Source organism: Phoxinus phoxinus (assembly GCF_949152265.1).
Source record: "Phoxinus phoxinus genome assembly, chromosome: 25".
NCBI lineage: Eukaryota > Metazoa > Chordata > Actinopteri > Cypriniformes > Leuciscidae > Phoxinus > Phoxinus phoxinus.
The window spans coordinates 1,936,403-1,955,145 of NC_136900.1; the positions used below are offsets into that span (position 1 = coordinate 1,936,403).

The 18,743-nt window shown below is 43.3% G+C and overlaps 1 protein-coding gene and 1 long non-coding RNA gene across 2 annotated transcripts in view; both read left to right on the forward strand.

The window, feature by feature from the left end:
- LOC306993706 (uncharacterized protein) overlaps positions 1-8,445 on the forward strand; it is a gene marked incomplete at its 5' end in the record, with an annotated part of 41,208 nt that extends 32,763 nt beyond the window's left edge. The window contains 5 exons of the mRNA XM_079603708.1: positions 315-651; positions 728-811; positions 1,080-1,190; positions 1,298-1,644; positions 7,475-8,445. Coding sequence (XP_079459834.1) covers positions 315-651; positions 728-811; positions 1,080-1,129 — 471 coding nt within the window. The 3' untranslated portion in view covers positions 1,130-1,190; positions 1,298-1,644; positions 7,475-8,445. The remainder of the gene's footprint in view (positions 1-314; positions 652-727; positions 812-1,079; positions 1,191-1,297; positions 1,645-7,474) is intronic.
- A 127-nt stretch (positions 8,446-8,572) lies between these two features.
- LOC306993859 lies at positions 8,573-16,955 on the forward strand. Its single transcript, XR_013796551.1, has 2 exons — positions 8,573-9,505; positions 13,869-16,955. It is a non-coding gene; the product is annotated as an uncharacterized lncRNA (long non-coding RNA).
- Positions 16,956-18,743: the final 1,788 nt, after the last annotated feature.

An 18,743-nucleotide genomic window follows, 5' to 3' on the forward strand; every position in this document is an offset into this window, starting at 1 on the left:
CTTTAAGTGTGATGTGCTAACAATGGTTTTATTTTGAATAGTTCAATATAAATCAAATTAATTCCATCTCCCAATATTCGCATTAATCCTTTTTCGCACAAGTCAAAAACCACCTCATGCGAGTGTGTGAACTTTTTTGAGACATAAGGGATTTTTTTCTAATTTTCTTCCATCACGTTTCTGAGGCGAGACTTTAAAATGTGCATAAAAACAGGGTGATGGAAACATAACTAATGCTTTCATCTTTAATTTCCCTCACTCTTTAATTAGGAGATTTGAAATGAGCTAATGTTTTGTCAATCTCTTTTCTTTAGCCTGAGTTTGTTGAAGAGGGCACTGCATTGCTGGAAATGCAAAAGCTTCCAACTTGCGACCATTTCATACGGTTATATGAGCGTTTCATCTTGGAAGACCGAATCATCCTGATAACGGAGCATCTTCCTGCCTATGTGAGCTTGAGGGAGTTCACCAGAAGAAACGGAGGGTGTCTGACTGAAGAGACAGCGAACCGCATCATGTGGCAAATCTTTAGTGCAGTGTGTCACTGCATGACTAATGATATTTGCTACCCACTACTCAAGAGATTGATACTGATCAACCCAAAAACCCTGCATATAAAATATGCACACCTTGCCGAAGAAGACTACAAAAGTGAGTTGGCTTTTTGAACACAGATCACTGATGACTGCTGATGTTTTACTAATCACTGGAAATGTATTGCTTGCAGGAAGTGAAGGAACAGTTGATGATTTGTGCTACTTATTCCTCTATCTATCCATACTGAGTTATTTCCGCAAAGACAAGTCCATGGGTAAGATCCATAACAAGAACCAAGTGGAAATAACATTGCTTGGAAAACATAAAGCTCTGTCACATAAAGTGACAGTAAAATGATAAGTGTCAAACCTTGATGACGAATGAGCAAAGTGTAAAACATGATAATAAATGTTAGCAGTGATTAAATGTTCATGTCATAGTAACAGCAACAAATGCTTTGTATTTCATGGTAACATTCACCTTACGTGTACTACAGAAAGGTCAAGCGTGATTAATCCGCTCTCTTCTGAAAACTTTCACAGAAAATCAGCTGGATGAATGGTTTGATCGAAAAGACTACTTGATTATTTAGGGAACATGCTAGGTCATCCCTCTTTTGCAGATATACCCAGAGAAGGAAGAAGCCAAAAAAAGTAAGAAAAAGTGATGGTTTTTTTGTTTAATCAATTCAGGCCTTTAAATCAAAAAGACATAACCGTATTTTCCGGACTATAAGTCGCACTTTTTTTGGGACAAGCAGGACGAGGCCGAGATGAGCACCAGTCTCGAGTGTCTCACGGAGGAGCACAAAAGCAGGAGCGACGACAGTGAAGAACAGGAGAGGACCAGGCCTGGACTACATTACATTGAATCATTTAGAAGACGCTTTATGGTTGACACCCAGCTGAATGGAGAAGTTGTGACGAAGTGCTGGGTTGTCGGGGCGAGTGGCGTCCGTGAGGGAGCGGAGGAGTCTCCACCGTGGGCCGGAGCCTGATGGGGAGGAGCAGTGAATGAGGAGCTCCTGCCCGGACCCGGAGGAGCCGTCGCCGTCCCCCAGGAGTGTCGAGCCGGCACAGGCGGGGAGAGCGCAGTGTGTGAGAGCAGGTCAGTCCAGCAATCATCAGAGTTCATGCAAACACACAGTCTATAGACACAGTAGTGAGATACAGTTTACAAATGCAGTCTCGAGACTCAAACAAGAGGCAACATGGAGCCAATGTTGGATTACGCTCAGCCCAGCATATGCTGTCTGAGGACATTAATACAAACCAGAACTCACATGTGCAGAAATAACAGTGGGACACGATTACTGGGGGGCTTCTCACTCAACTCAAGCTTGGGAACAGTCTGAATGAGAACGTAAGAATGCAGATTTGCCATTTTAACTGAAATTAGGACTGGTGTTGCTTAAGACATTGTCGGTCAGTGTTTCTGTAAAAAAAAAAAAAAAAGAACAATAATACTGATAAGATAATAATACTACTACGAATTCTGCTACTAATAAGAATATAAACCACACTAAGGATTGATGAGCTGCCGGGTTCATGAATATTAATCCCTGCATTCGCTGAAACGTACTCGGTTACTAACGTAACCTCGGTTCTCTCTAGAGAGATACTCTCGTACTGCGTTGTCGTAGCAACGCATTGGGGAAAATCCTTTTCCACGAGAATACTGAAGCAAAAAATTATCCTTCATTTTGTATCAATGTAAAGCGCATTGCCACAGCATACAGACCTAGGCGAGACAGCTCGCGCGCCTATTGGCTGCTGTGCGGCAAATGCTTAAGCCAATCGAGCGAGCCCTTGAGTGACGTCACACCCAATGAGGGCACTTCGCGCCCTCCCGCGTCACGTCCCGCCGAAACGGGCGTGGCTTAGGGCTATATATTTTGCTCACAGGCTTATGAACTCTGATTTTTAAAGCGAAACAACCAGAGCGCATACACGGCAAGAAACGCAGTACTCGTTCCTCTCTCTAGAGAGAACCGAGGTTACGTTAGTAACCGAGTACGTTCTCTTACGAGAGATACTCTCGTACTACGTTGTCGTAGCAACGCATTGGGGAACACCCTGTAAGACGCCGTGTATGCAGTGATCAGACACCATAGACCCAGAGCACTGAGCTGGGGTTCATATAGTACATAATCACCTGTAGGACTCACAGAGAATCCCGAAAGAGGTGGGTTCTAACCACCATCTCTCACAAAATTGACTGCACTCAGCAGTTCAGCATAACAATGCCATAAAACGGCGACTGAAAATCTCAGTCTAATACAAACACTGTTAATTAAACCGATAATATCCTGGCCTGTAAGGCGGGCACCTCGAGGTTGTAAAACCTGATAAATGTAGACGGTGAGGCCCAGCCTGCCGCCATACAAATATCCTGTAAGGCGATCCCACTCGACCAAGCCCACGAAGAAGCCATTCTTCTCGTGGAGTGCGCTCTAACACCCAAAGGACACTGGATGCCTTTGGATGCGTACGCTAGAGCTATAGCGTCCACTATCCATCTGGATAGGCTCTGCTTCGAAGTGGCCAGTCCCTTGAGACGCCCACTAAACGAAACAAAAAGCTGCTCCGTCTGTCTGAAAACAGACGAGCGCGACACGTAAGCTCTCAATGCCCTCACTGGGCAGAGAAAATTATCGTCCATATTGTCCCCGGTGACCGGAAGGGCAGACAGGGAAATAACCTGCGCCCTAAACGGTGTGTTTAGGGATTTTGGAACGTAACCATGCTTAGGTTTGAGCACGACTCTGGAGTCATTAGGCCCAAATTCCATGCACGACGCGCTCACAGAGAGCGCGTGTAAGTCCCCAACGCGCTTCACTGAAGCGAGAGCCAGGAGAAACACCGTCTTGAGCGACAAGTGTTTCATATCAATCTCCTGAAGAGGCTCAAAAGGAGGACCCTTCATGGCGTCCAGCACCGTGGAAAGGTCCCAAATGGGAACAGTGGGAGGTCTGGGTGGATTAAGTCTCCTAGCTCCTTTAAGGAACCGAATGACTAAATCGTTCCTTCCTATGGACTGGCCGTGTGCGGTTTCAGAAAAGGCCGCTATAGCCGCCACATATACTTTGAGCGTGGAAGGGGAACTCCCGTTATCCAACAGCTCTTGTAAGAAGGACAAAACCTCTGTTACTCCGCAGTCTGGGGGTGACACGCCACGAGACGTGCACCAGCCAGAAAAAACTGACCATTTAGACGCATAGAGCCGTCGCGTAGACGGAACTCTAGCTTGTGTGATCGTGTTTAGCACTCCCTGAGGGAGGTCAGCGGATACCCGTTGATGGCCCACACATGAAGGGACCATAGTTCCGGGTGAGGATGCCAAATCGAACCATTTGCTTGAGAAAGGAGATCCCTCCTCAGAGGCACTGGCCACGGGGCGGTGCTGGCTAACTGCATCACAGCTGGGAACCAGGGTTGATTCAACCACAGCGGTGCTATAAGCAGCACTGAGCATCCTTCCTCCCTGATCCTCTCCACCACTTGGGTCAGGAGGGAGACAGGGGGAAAAACATACAGAGGACGGCGCGGCCACTGATGAGCCAGTGCGTCCCTGCTTTTTGAGTAAAATTCTGGACAGTGAGCGTTTTCTGGAGACGCAAAGAGGTCTACTTCCGCTCTGCCGAATTTCTTCCACAACAGTTGTACTGTGTGTGGGTGTAACGACCATTCTCCTGCCGGAACGCGGTTCCTGGACAGTACATCTGGTCCAACATTCAGGTGCCCCGGCACGTGCGTCGCCCTTAATGAAAAGAGGTTGCAGCGCGCCCATACCAGAAGGCGTTTGGTCAGCCTGTATAACGACAGGGACCTGAGGCCGCCCTGGCGATTTATGTATGACACCACTGACATGCTGTCTGAACGTATCAGTACATGGCAGCCCATAATCAGGGGACGAAAGCGAGTGAGTGCTTTGCACACTGCTAACATCTCGAGGCAGTTTATGTGGAAGAGCTTCTCTCGCTCTGACCATAGGCCAAACAGCGGTCTGCCCTCGAGCAGCGCTCCCCATCCTGCGTTGGATGCGTCCGTAGACACCACCCTCAGACTCGAGGAAGTCCCTAGGCTTACACCTGACAGGTACCAGTCTTTTGACTTCCAAGGTTTCAAAGCTGCAACGCAAGCTTGATTGACCTTGAGGCGAAGCCGACCGGTGGCCCATGCTTTGCATGGCACCCTCCCTTTGAGCCATATCTGCAGCGGGCGCATGCGTAGCAGGCCCAGCTGCAGTACTGCAGATGCTGAGGCCATCAGACCTAGCATTTTTTGAAAGCTCTTTAGAGGGAGAACAGCGCCGCAGCGGAATGAGCTGACTGTGCGCTGGATGCGCAGCGCGCGCTGTTGTGACAGCTGCGCTGTCATTGACAGCGAGTTCAGTTCCAGTCCCAGAAAAGAAATATTTTGACTGGGGGACAGCGAACTCTTTTCCCAGTTTACTGTGAGACCGAGATTCTCGAGGTGACTCAGCAGCAGTGCTCTGTGCGCCACTATCTCTGAATGAGATTGGGCTAGAATGAGCCAATCGTCCAAATAGTTCAGCACTCGAACACCCTGCAGTTTGAGGGGAGCGAGTGCTGCGTCCATGCACTTCGTAAATGTACGGGGTGCTAGAGACAAGCCGAACGGCAGGACTTTGTACTGGTATGCCTGGCCCTCGAAGGCGAATCTCAAAAATCGCCTGTGACGTGACGCAATCTGTATTTGAAAATACGCGTCCTTTAGATCTACTGACATGAACCAGTCTCCTTGGCGAACATGCGCGAGGATTTTTCTGGTCGTTAGCATTCTGAACTGGCATTTCACAAACGCTCTGTTCAGCTGCCTCAGATCTAGTATGGGTCTGAGACCCCCGTCTTTTTTGGGTACCAGGAAGTATCTGCTGTAAAGCCCCCCTTCGCTCTGAGCCTGAGATAAAGGTTCGATAGCCCTTTTTCTCAGAAGTTTCTGAATTTCGGCTCGAAGTAGGTGTGCTACATTCTAATCTACCGAAGTCTCGACGCGCACCGCGTGGCGGCGAGGGCGTCTGCGAAACTCCAGCGAATAGCCTTCTTTTATGATGTTTATCACCCATTTTGAAACCCCGGGAAGCTTTTCCCATGCATCTGCACGTGTAGCTAGGGGCTGAGTGAAAAGCGCGCTCTGATCGACTCGCGATACAGCGGCTTTCGTGAGCTGCGACAGAAATGTCTCGCTCGCAACATCTGAGGCCGGGGCCGCGCTTATGAAAGCGGGCAGAATGTCCGCGCTCGACCCCTCGACAGCATTTAGGCTGGAGAGGGAGGGCTGGACGGGCTCCGTAGGAACCGTGATGCTTGTGTGGGGACGCGGGCACTGGGGACCGGGCACGTTTACCACCTTTATAGCATCGCTCGCCAGAGCGGAGCGCCTGCACGCAGGTTTCGTTTTTACAGAAACCGTGCGATGAGCAGGAGGTAGCATTAGTGAGCACTGGGTAGTGGGCACGTGTGCTACTTTTAACGCGCAATCGAACTGGGTCGATTTTATGAGCGCGGGCCCTGTGTGTGGGGCCGTGTTTGTGTGTAGGGATGGGCACATTACAGTGGGCAGTCTTACTACACATGAAACATCGGCCGTGGCCGGGACACCAGAAAATGCACTCTTTAATGGATTTATCTGGGTAGCCGTGAAAACTGCTGTTGTGTGCAGGCAAGCGGCCAATGAGACACGCCTGTTGGCTGCAATGATCGCTGGCACAGTCACTTCGCTTGGGACTGAACGAGCGGTGAGCTTCGGTGAGGGTCCGGCCGCAGCGGGACTTGAACACCGACGCTTCCCTAGCAGTGCTAGGATGTCTTCGGGGGCTCGGGCTTCAACGCTACCTTCTGTCGCGGGCCTCGCGGCGCGGGGCGGCGACCGGAAGAGCGAGAGCGCGGTCTCGAGCTCTGCGTCTGGCGGCGTTGAGAAGAGGAGCTGGGCGACGGTCTGGGCTGTGAACTCTGAGCAGGCGGTTTCGCACGGCCTGCTGCAGAGCTGGAGCGCTTCGGCAGGAAGTGCTTCATTGCCTGGGTCGCCTTCTGCACCTCAGCATACCTGTCGGTGAAGTCCTTCACCGAAGTCCCGAAGAGGCCAGCAGGGGAGAGCGGGGCGTCGAGGAACGCGGTCCGCTCCGCTTCTGGCATGTCTGAGAGCGTGAGCCAGAGGTGCCTCTCAGACACGGTGAGCGCCGCCATACTCCGTCCGATGGCTTGGGCCGCAGACTTCGAAGCGCAAAGAGCCAGGTCTGTAGCGCTTCTCAGATCCGCCTCATTGGGTGTGACGTCACTCAAGGGCTCGCTCGATTGGCTTAAGCATTTGCCGCACAGCAGCCAATAGGCGCGCGAGCGGTCTCGCCTAGGTCTGTATGCTGTGGCAATGCGTTTTACATTGATACAAAATGAAGGATAATTTTTTGCTTCAGTATTCTCGTGGAAAAGGATTTTCCCCAATGCGTTGCTACGACAACGCAGTACGAGAGTATCTCTCGTAAGAGAACTGATTTGCTGAAATCAAAACAATGAGATTTAAATTAACTGCATTACTTTTACAGGACAATACAAATAATATTGTTTACATGTAGCACAATGTTAAATAGGCTAGGCTATTTAATCAATAACGCACACAGCGTAGAGGAGAATGAGTCAACTACTTTGAATATTATAGCATTTTGAGCATAAACATGTAAATAGTGAAAAGATTGACATTGAAAATTTACACAGAACGGTTAAAATATTTAATCCAAATAAACAAATGTTGGTGGTTCGCACTGATGTTATTCCTCTGTTCTCACACACTTCAGCGTCGCGGTCGCTAGTTTAGACGTACACTGACATCTCATTGACCACAGTAAACATAACCGGAAATAAGTGAGACGTACTTTATCATTAAAATATTATAAAGTTGTTGTTGTAATGCGTGTCCAGGTGCTGGTCCTTCATCAGATCTGGATACGGCCGGGATCCGGCGGACTTCAGGAACAGGGGAGAGACTGGTGGACACTTCAGGACTGCGTTGTCGTCGTGTCCAGGCGCTGGTCCTTCATCAGATCCGGATACGGCCTGGATCCGGCGGACTGCGGCAAACCTCGAGATAAACAGAGCGACTAATATTAGCGTAGACGCCATCCTTCTTATCATGTAACGAGTACATCAGGATTTATGGGGAGTGTTCCCAGTTCCGGCTGACCTAATCTATGCAGCCTAACATTGAGTTATACACACACACACTCACTCAATCTCTCACACACACACACACACTCACTCAATCTCTCTCACACACACACACACACACAATCTCTCTCTCTCTCACACACACACACTCAATCTCTCTCTCTCACACACACACACTCACTCACTCACTCACTCACACACACACACACACACACACACACACACTTAATCTCACAGACACACACACACACTCACACACACACACACACTCAATCTCTCACACACTCAATCTCTCTCACTCACACACACACACACACTTAATCTCACACACACACTTAATTTCACACTCACTCACTCACTCAATCTCACACACACACACACACACTCAATCTCACAGACACACACTCACTCAATCTCTCTCTCACACACACACACACACACACACACTCAATCTTACACACACACACACTCAATCTCTCTCTCACTCACACACACACACACTCAATCTCACAGACACACACACTTAATCTCACACTCACTCACTCACTCAATCTCACACACACTCACTCAATCTTACACACACACACTTAATCTCACAGACAAACACACACACACACTCAATCTCACAGACACACACTCTCTCTCTCTCTCTCACACACACTCACTCAATCTCTCACACACACACACACACACACTCAATCTCTCTCTCTCTCACACACGCACACACTCACTCACTCACTCACACACACACACACACACTCAATCTCACACACACACTTAATCTCACACTCACTCACACACACACACACACACACACACACACAATCTCACACTTAATCTCACAGACACACACACTCACTCACTCAATCTCTCACACACACTCAATCTCTCTCTCTCTCTCACACACACTCACTCACTCACTCACACACACACTCAATCTCACACACACACTTAATCTCACACTCACTCACTCACACACACACACACACACACACTTAATATCACAGACACACACACACACTCACTCACTCAATCTCTCACACACACTCAATTTCTCTCTCTCACTTACACACACACACACTTAATCTCACACTCTCTCACTTAATCTCACACTCACTCACTCAATCTTACACACACACACTCAATCTCTCTCTCACTCACACACAATTAATCTCACACACACACTTAATCTCAAACTCACTCACTCACTCACTCTATCTCACACACACACTCAATCTCACAGACACACACACTTAATCTTACACACACACACACACACACACTTAATCTCACAGACAAACACACACACTCAATCTCACAGACACACTCTCTCTCTCTCTCTCTCTCTCTCTCTCTCTCTCTCTCTCTCTCTCTCTCTCTCTCTCTCTCTCTCTCTCTCTCTCTCTCACACACACACACACACACACTATATCTCTCTATCACACACACACACTCACTCACTCACTCACTCGGGCCGATCTCGATTGCTCCTGTCTGCCTCGCTGCTCTGCTGAGTTGGTTTGCGTCTGTAGCTTCGTATATCTTTCCGTTTTGAATCATTATTTACTATCATTCCCTGTTGTTTATACTGCTAAAATATAACTTACTCAACATCACATATTAACCTGACATCGCTAGCTTCAATCGAAATCGTTACTAGTAAAACTGTTAGTAATTCGCTAGCCTGTTAGCGTGCCATCCATGCGCTCTTTATTTATTTATTTCGCTCGCGCCTTTTACAAATCCATCAAAGCTGTGGTAAGTAGTGATCAGTCAACAAACACGGTAAGTCATGTCTTCTTCTCCTCTTATTGTCACTTGCACTTCATGTAACATGTATAGCATACACGGGTTTCTGTGCAACGTCATCACGTAGATGCGCGCGCATCTAAGAGGCAGAAAGCAACAGTCTTTACGGCTATATCTAGCAGAAGCAGAGATGACGCGGAGCTGTTGTGCTGTAAACTAACCTAAATGCATAGGGTATGTCATGTTTTTATGATTCGCAAACTTAGTTGGACAATTTCATACTAGTCAACTAACTAACTTTTTACATAATGTTATATTAATATGCAAATGAAACACAAGCAAACAGATTCAACTCTGAAATTGCAGTTTATTATTGAGTCAACAAGAATTTACAAACAATGCGAAATCTACGTTAATTACAATGTTCATTTACAGAACTCGGCATAACATATAGAGCTGGTAAGTCCCGCCCCCTCCGTAAAACCCCGCTGGACCTCAAAGTTGAAAAACCGTCAATGCAAGTGAATGGGAGAAAATAATTATTTTCTGGTCCCGTTCGAATTGTGCCATGAATGTGAACATGTTGTCTGTGAATTTTTTATATAATCTTTCATGTTACAAGTTTGACAGTATATGGTATGATTCGTCGGCTAGCAGTTGTGGAAAAGACATAACGAGAAAGACTACATGTCGCCTATGTGACGTCACCGCATAAAGTTGACTTACCCGTGGTTTTCGCCAACCTCAACGATTTTGTCCTCTCCCTGAAAGAAGGCGGTGAAGTGCACCAAAGACACAGCCATGTCTAGCGGGATCCGTGAGCTAGAGCCGTGAGCTAGTGGTGTTGACGTTTCAAATGCGCCGAAAGCAGCGAAGAGTTGTAGTCCACAAAGTGCTCTCACACAAAGTCTACCCGTATCAAACTTCTACCCGCTAAATTGTAGCTTTCTTCACACGAAAGATTATATAAAAAATTCACAGACAACATATGTTCACATTCATGGCACAATTCGAACGGGACCAGAAAATAATTATTTTCTCCCATTCACTTGCATTGACGGTTTTTCAACTTTGAGGTCCAGCGGGGTTTTATGGAGGGGGCGGGACTTACCAGCTCTATAGCGGTCTTGCCTCTTGGATGCGCGCGCATCCGGTATTGTTTGTATACAAGAAACCTGTGTATAGCTTTCTCTGTCAGCACAGGATTTACATGCAGGGAGATAGTCAGGCCGACAGAGAAGATTTCAGAACTAGAGACACGCATCCAAACTTTAATTGAGGACAGTAAGAGTGCAAGGGCTTTAGATACGGCTTTGGATGCGACTAGTTTAGTGAACACTGTACATTGTTTGGTTCCGGCTGAAGTAGAGCCCGTGCAGCAGGGCCACTGGGTGAGGGTACGACGCTATAGGTGCGGGACAAAACACCGCTCGTCCGTTCCGATTACAACATTAAACAGATTCTCCCCACTCAGTGAAACACCCACTGAGAATCCTGTTGAATGTGCCCTAGTTATTGGCGATTCTATTACACAGAACGTGAAAATAGAGACACCAGCCACCATAGTCACATGTTTGCCGGGAGCCAGAGCGCCTGACATCAAAGCAAATTTAAAAGTGCTGGCTAATGCTAAACGTAAATTCTCTAACACCGTGTCCTAACTACACGCGGCGCCGCGACACGCGATAAAAGGCGTCTTTTCAATGTTAATCTGAGTTTTTGTCCTAACCAGTCGCGACATTAACGCGGTGATTCTATTTTAGAAACCGTTTCTATTTTTCTGCGACGTCGCGCTGGAACAACAAACACACAGTGTGGCAATGATGATCTCAGGCACTGTTTATGTGCTTTATTTAATGTTAAAAGCGTGTCATGTGACTTTGAATATCATTTAGTGCTCCAGCTTTGTAGCTGTAAAAGCAACCATGGATAATTCACCTTGAAATTAAACAAATGGAAACAATAACGTTAAAACTGTGAAGAAATAAATGTATTATTTGACAGATTGTTTTAGTAACTCAGTAGCCTATGTATTTGAATAATGTTTAAATTGTGTAATATTTGTGAATTTGATTATGTAGCTACTTATACATTTTCTTGCGAAGATTACGATTCTTCCGTCAAGATTACTCTCTGGTGATGTGCACTTATCGGGAGACCTCGCCCACACGCTGTTCTGATTGGCTGTGGGTTTTGATTGATTTGTACACATCTCGCAGTCGCGTCTAGTGTGGAGAGACAAATGATTTGTCGCTGGATCTTATCGCATCGCGTCTGGTTAGGACACGGTGTAAGATTATTATTCACGTCGGCACTAATGATGTTCGACTCCGCTAGTCGGAGATCACCAAAATTAATATTAAAGAGGTGTGTGAACTCGCAAGTACGATATCAAGCACTGTAATTTGCTCTGACCCCCTTCCTGTTCGCAGGAGTGATGAGATAGTTAGTAGATTGTGTTCACTCAATGGCTGGCTGTCTGGGTGGTGTCCGCAAAATAATATAGAATTCATAGACAATTGGAAAAGTTTTTGGGGCAAACCTGACCTGTTGAAAAGAGATGGTATTCATCCCTCCTGGGATGGTGCTGCTCTTCTCTCTAGTAATTTGGCTCATAGTCTTAGAGATAAAACATGAACTCTTTCACCTAGATATCATCACATAGAGCCTCTTTCACCTAGATATCATCACATAGAGCCTCTTTCACCTAGATATCATCATATAGAGCCTCTTTCACCTAGATATCATCATATAGAGACTGTGTCTGTTCCCCGAACTTGGAAATCCAAAAAACGTTCAAACCCATCTAAGGTTAAAAATTGTATTGATGTTCAACAAATAAAAAACAGATATTTTTTTGATACAGATATATCTTTGTCTCTAGAAAACATACCAAAAACCTTTAAGCTAGCTATGATTAAACCGCTTGTTAAAAAAACACAACTTGATCCTACAAAAGTAGTCAATTACAGGCCGATCTCGAATCTGCCATTTCTGTCAAAGATATTAGAAAAAGCAGTATCCTCACAACCGTGTTCCTTTCTTGAAAGAAATGATATCTGCGAGGATTTTCAGTCCGGATTTAGACCGTACCATAGTACCGAGACAGCTCTCGTTAGAGTCACAAATGATTTGCTCTTATCATCCGATCGTGGTTGTGTCTCTCTATTAGTATTACTTGATCTTAGTGCTGCATTTGACATTATTGACCACAACATCATTTTAAATAGACTCGAACATTATGTTGGCATTAGTGGTATTGCACTAGCATGGTTTAAATCATACTTATCTGACCGTTATCAGTTTGTAGCAGTAAATGAAGAGATGTCTTATCAATCACAAGTTCAGTATGGCGTACCACAAGGCTCAGTACTAGGACCGCTGCTGTTCACTCTGTATATGCTACCATTAGGAGATATCATTAGGAAACATGGAATTAGCTTTCACTGTTATGCCGACGATACTCAGCTGTATATTTCCTCGTGCCCTGATGAAACCTACCAATTCCCAAAATTAACGGAATGCATAGCGGATATAAAAAACTGGATGACTAGTAATTTCCTACCATTAAATTCTGAAAAAACAGAGATTCTAATTATTGGACAAAAAACTTCCACACGTAATAACCTAGAGTACTGTCTGACACTTGATGGCTGCTCTGTTAAGTCTTTGTCGTCGGTTAGGAACCTGGGTGTGCTCTTTGATACCAATCTTTCATTTGAAAGTCATGTGTCTAGTATCTGTAAAACCGCATTTTTTATCTTAAAAATATATCTAAATTACGTCATATGCTCTCAATGAAAAATGCGGAACAATTAGTTCATGCGTTCATGACCTCAAGGTTAGATTATTGTAATGCTCTACTGGGTGGTTGCCCTGCACGCTTAACAAACAAACTACAGCTGGTCCAAAACGCAGCAGCTCGAGTTCTTACCAGAACCAGGTAGTATGACCATATTAGCCCCGTTCTGTCAACACTGCATTGGCTGCCTATTAAACATCGTATACATTTTAAAATATTGCTGATTACTTACAAAGCACTAAATGGTTTAGCTCCGCAGTACTTGAGCGAGCTCTTAACACATTATAGTCCTTCACGTCTACTGCGATCTCAAAACTCTGGCCAGTTAATAATACCTAGAATATCAAAATCGACTGCTGGCGGTAGATCCTTTTCCTATTTAGCACCAAAACTCTGGAACAGTCTTCCTACCATTGTCCGGGAAGCAGACACACTCTGTCAGTTCAAAGCTAGACTAAACAGACATCTCTTTGACCTAGCATTCACATAACACATTATAGACTTATATAACTCAATGTTAGGCTGCATAGATTAGAACAGCCGGAACTGGGAACATTCCCCAAATCCGCTAATATTAGTCTCTCTGTTTATCTCGAGGTTTGCCGCAGTCCGCGGGATCCAGGCCGTATCCGGATCTGATGAAGGACCAGCGCCTGGACACGACGACAACGCAGTCCTGAAGTGTCCACCAGTCTCTCCCCTGTTCCTGAAGTCCGCCGGATCCCGGCCGTATCCAGATCTGATGGTGGACCTGCACCTGGACCCATCCATGACGCATGCCTCATCCGCCCTGTGAGGCCTCATCGACACGACAGCCATTGGCACTGATCCTCAACAAACTCGTCTCCATACCGGCGTGATGACTCGATCTTCAACCAGATGGAACTGGATAAATATTCTGAATGTTCTGATCCAATCTGACTTCTGACCTGTAATGTTGCCTAAATCATAATCATAATCATACACTGTTCGCTCGTTGGCCAGTGGAGAACTGAGACTGAGTCTGGTTTCCCCCAAGCAGGGCCGGATTAACCATTAGGGCAATTAGGGGGTCATTGTGCCCAGGGGCCTCTGAACTCTTAATCTGGCCCTGGCCCTGCCCCCATTTTTCCTCCCCCTTTTTCTCCATTCTGTCACTGGTGAAGTTTTGGTTCCTTGCCACTATTGCCTTGGATTTTGGCTTTCTTAGTTGGGGACATTTAATATTCAACAATATTATAGATCTGCCGTACTTAAGGTGGACGATGACACAATTTTCTTCTAGAAACAAACTTTGTTGTATTATTTTCATGTTATCACTGTGAAGCTGTTTGATACAATCTGTATTGTAAAAAGCGCTGTATAAATAAAGGTGACTTGACTCTCTCTCACACACACTCACACACACACACACACACACTCTCTCTCACACACACACAAGTCAAGTCCAAGTCATCTTCATTTATATAGCGCTTTAACAGTGTATATTGTTTCAAAGCAGCTTTACAGAGATAAGCGTATAATTTAAGGTAACAGATTGTTTTGGCTTTATAGCGGTTCTTGAATAATGTTATTTTCCAGCTAAAGTTAGTTTTGATTGATTCACTTCCGTCGCAACGATCACTTGAGTGTAATCGAGCGAAAACTTACCAAGTAATAAGATAAGATTTAACATAGAAACGTGACTCTTGTCCATATCTTTTTTGTCATAATAAAAAGAACATCCCTTTTCTCTATGAGAATTTTAATTCCACTTAACATATTAAATAAATATTCCACATCAATCCAAAAGAATTTCACATACATCCATTCAAAGAAAAGCTGTAAAATAGTTTCAGAATCCTTTTTACAAAATACACAGGATTCAGAAAGGTCATTTCTATATCGTTTTAGGAACTGGTTTGTTGGATAAATTGTATGTATAATTTTAAAGTATATTTCATAAACTTTATTATTAATACAGTATTTGTTATTATAAGTCCAAATCAATCTCCAATTAATATTTTCAAATGAGGTGTTGCAGGGCAATGAATCAGGCATCTGAAGAATGTGTCGTTACATTTACTATCTTTAATATCAACACCGTTTAACAAAACCTGTTTATATTCTCGTGCAGATACTGGGATCCCAAATGTATTTAAAAATTCTGTATATAAATAAGTAGCCTTCGTTATTTATCAGTTGTGAGACCTTTAGAATATAATTTTTAACCCAATTGTTGTAGAAGATTGATTTATTCTTATATTTAACCATTTTGTTATTCCAAATGATCTGTTTGTGGGGGGAAGTTATGTTTGTATATAAGACGCCAACATAAAAGAGCCTGTCTATGAACATTGGATAGCTGAGGGAGCTTGTTAACCTCAAAGTCACATTTAAAAATAAGATTAGGAATTATATACCATAGTTAATATCTGTATGCTTAATATAATGTTTAAACTTGAAAATTGTATTGGAAGTACCAAAATCAAGCACATTCAAACCTCCTTGATTATAAGAATTACATAAAATATTTGTATTTAAATAGTGTGACTAAAAATATTTTTTTTAGTAAAAGATTTTGGTACATCTAACACTTTTGCAGGATAGACTAAACGAGACAGTTTTGGATAAGAGAAGTCTACCTTTGAGGATAAATCCCTCATGAGCCACACATCAAATCTCTCTTTCATTTTCACCATGAGGGGTTGGGAATCGGATTGCACTCTTTTTACAGATATTGATACCAAGATACGTAACTTCCTCTCTAACTGGAATACCTTCAAATTCGGTTAAAGATATATTATTGTCTTTAAGTGGAAAGAGAGTACTTTTTTTACATTTAAATATAAACCTGAAGCTTTAGAAAATATATTGAGACACTCTATAACTTTTTTAACCTGTGATTTGTCTTTTAAAAAAATAGCTGTATCATCAGCTAGCTGACAGCATTTCATTTCTGTTTCCATCATTTTGATGCCTTGAAAAGAGTCATTATGTATATAGAGAGCCATTGTTTGCATGAGCAGAAGACAGGAACGGAGCCGCCGGATCTCCTTGTTTTATGCCCCGGGAGATGCTAAATCTACGAGTCGTTCCCCAGGGAAGTTTAACCGAACTATTGCAGTCACTATATAAAGTTTGTATTGCCCTTTTAAAGTATTGGCCAAAAACCAAAAAAATCCAATACGTCAAATAAAAAATCATGCTTCACAGTATCAAAGGCTTTGTATATATCTATAAATAGAATGTAACTATTATCGGTTATGTAATCTTTATAATCAATTAAATCTAAGATTAATCGAATATTGTTACTAATATGCCGTCCTTGCATTAAGCCAGACTGACTATCATCTTCAGAGATCTGATCATTAATTTTAAGTTTATATATACTGTTAACACTAACATTCCTTTGTTCTAAATTATGAAAATATGTCGTATTCCTCATGCTCTAACCATTTTCGCCTAGAACGAATAAAAGCTGCCTGTGCCAAATATTGATAGATATTGTCCAATTCAGCTTGTAATTCAAATAAAAAATTGATGTCAGCTTGTGATTGCTCATTCTTTTTATAGATAGAAGTGATTCCCTTGAGTATTCTGTCTTGTCTCGTTCTTTTTTCCTTAGATAATTATTTTGCCCTTTTGATGGCCATATTATGTACCTGAAATTTTGTATATTCCCAATGTTGTTGTTTTTTGCTTCTATTAAATTCTCATTTATGATTTTTTGGGCTTTTTCTTTGAAGATTTTATCACTCAAAAGTGTATTATTTAATTTCCAATAATTTGGTTTAAATTGTATTGATTTAATAATTCATTACATTTATATAGCGCCTTTCTGGACACTCAAAGCGCTTTACATAGAAGGGGGGAATCTCCTCAACCACCACCAACTGATTTATCCCTTATACATAGTACTAAAGTAATCATATTATGATCAGAAAATACTGAGGGCTCTATTTTGGTTTCTTCCACACTGTCTAGTAACTCAATCCTGGATCTCTTAGAGAAATCTTTGTTATTCCAAGTGAACTGGATTTGCTGTGGATTTTTTCATCTCCATATGTCGCAACAGTTTAAATGCATACATAGATTATTAAACTCTCCATAATTGCCTCTTAAGGATCTTTGAGGTTGACAGTCTTTTATGGGGTCACTTATGCAGTTCCAGTCACCCCCTAAAATTTATTTAGCGTTTATTTATTTATTTATACAGGTAAGTTGACTGAGAACGAGTTCTCATTTACAGCAACGACCTGTGTAGGTCACACAGAAAAAAAAGAAATACAGCCAGAAGTCAATATACAGTAAAACAAACTAAACAAAAAACAGAAACAAACACAATCAATAATAAAATGATCCTTAAGCAGACGTCTAAAATGGCGTAAGGGGATCAGATCATCCAGTTTAAAAGTACACTATCATTCCAAGTGTGAGGGGCAATAAAATTAAAAGCAGATCTACCCAATTCAGAGGAGATCTTTGGGATCTGTAATAATATCCATCCATGAGCTCTGGTCTGATAACCAGACCTTCTAACAGCTAAAAGTGAATTAATATAAGATGGTAGTTTGTGCAAAAGAGCTTTGTACACAAAAAGTGCAAAGTGCATTTCTCTACGAGATTTTAAGGGCAACCAGTTTAGTTTCTGATAAAGTGTGCAATGATGGGTACTAAACCTGTCCCCTGTTATAAAACGAATGGCACTATGATATACAGCATCGAGAGGTTTTAGAACAGAAGCAGAGGCATGCATATAGATTGTGTCTCCATAATCAATGATAGGTAAAAAAGTAGATTCCACTATTTGTTTTCTATTATTTAGAGTCAAACAAGATTTATTTCTATAAAAGAAACCCACTCTAACTCTTAATTTCTTTACCAACTCATCAACATGCGTTTTAAAGGAGAGCCTGTCATCAATCCAAATCCCCAAATATTTATAAACATAAACACGGTCAATAGAGGCACCATCCAATGTAGAAAAACATAAATCGTCACCTATTTTTTGTTGTTTATTTGAAAAGAGCATATACTTGGTTTTGCCTACGTTAACTACCAGTTTCAATTCAACAAAGGCCTTCTGTATGGCTGTAAAGGCAGATTGTAGCTCAAAATGGGCCTGGTCAGCTGTAGGGGCAATAGCATAAATAACTGTATCATCAGCATAGAGGTGGAGTTGACAATTTTTTATAGCTGAACCAATATTATTGATATAAATTGAAAAAAGAACTGGACCAAATATCGATCCCTGTGGAACGCCCTTCAAAAGCTCAAGAAAACCTAATTTGACACAATCAGTGGAAACACATTGTGTTCTATTTGTCAGATAATTTTCAAAACATCTGCATGCCGCCAAGTCTAGTCCAATTAATGAAAGTCTATTTAGAAGTAAAGAATGATCCACCGTGTCGAAGGCCTTAGCTAAATCTATAAACAGGGCTGCACAATGCTTCTTTTTATCCATACCACTTATAATGTCCTCCAGTACCCGAGTAGCAACTGCGATGG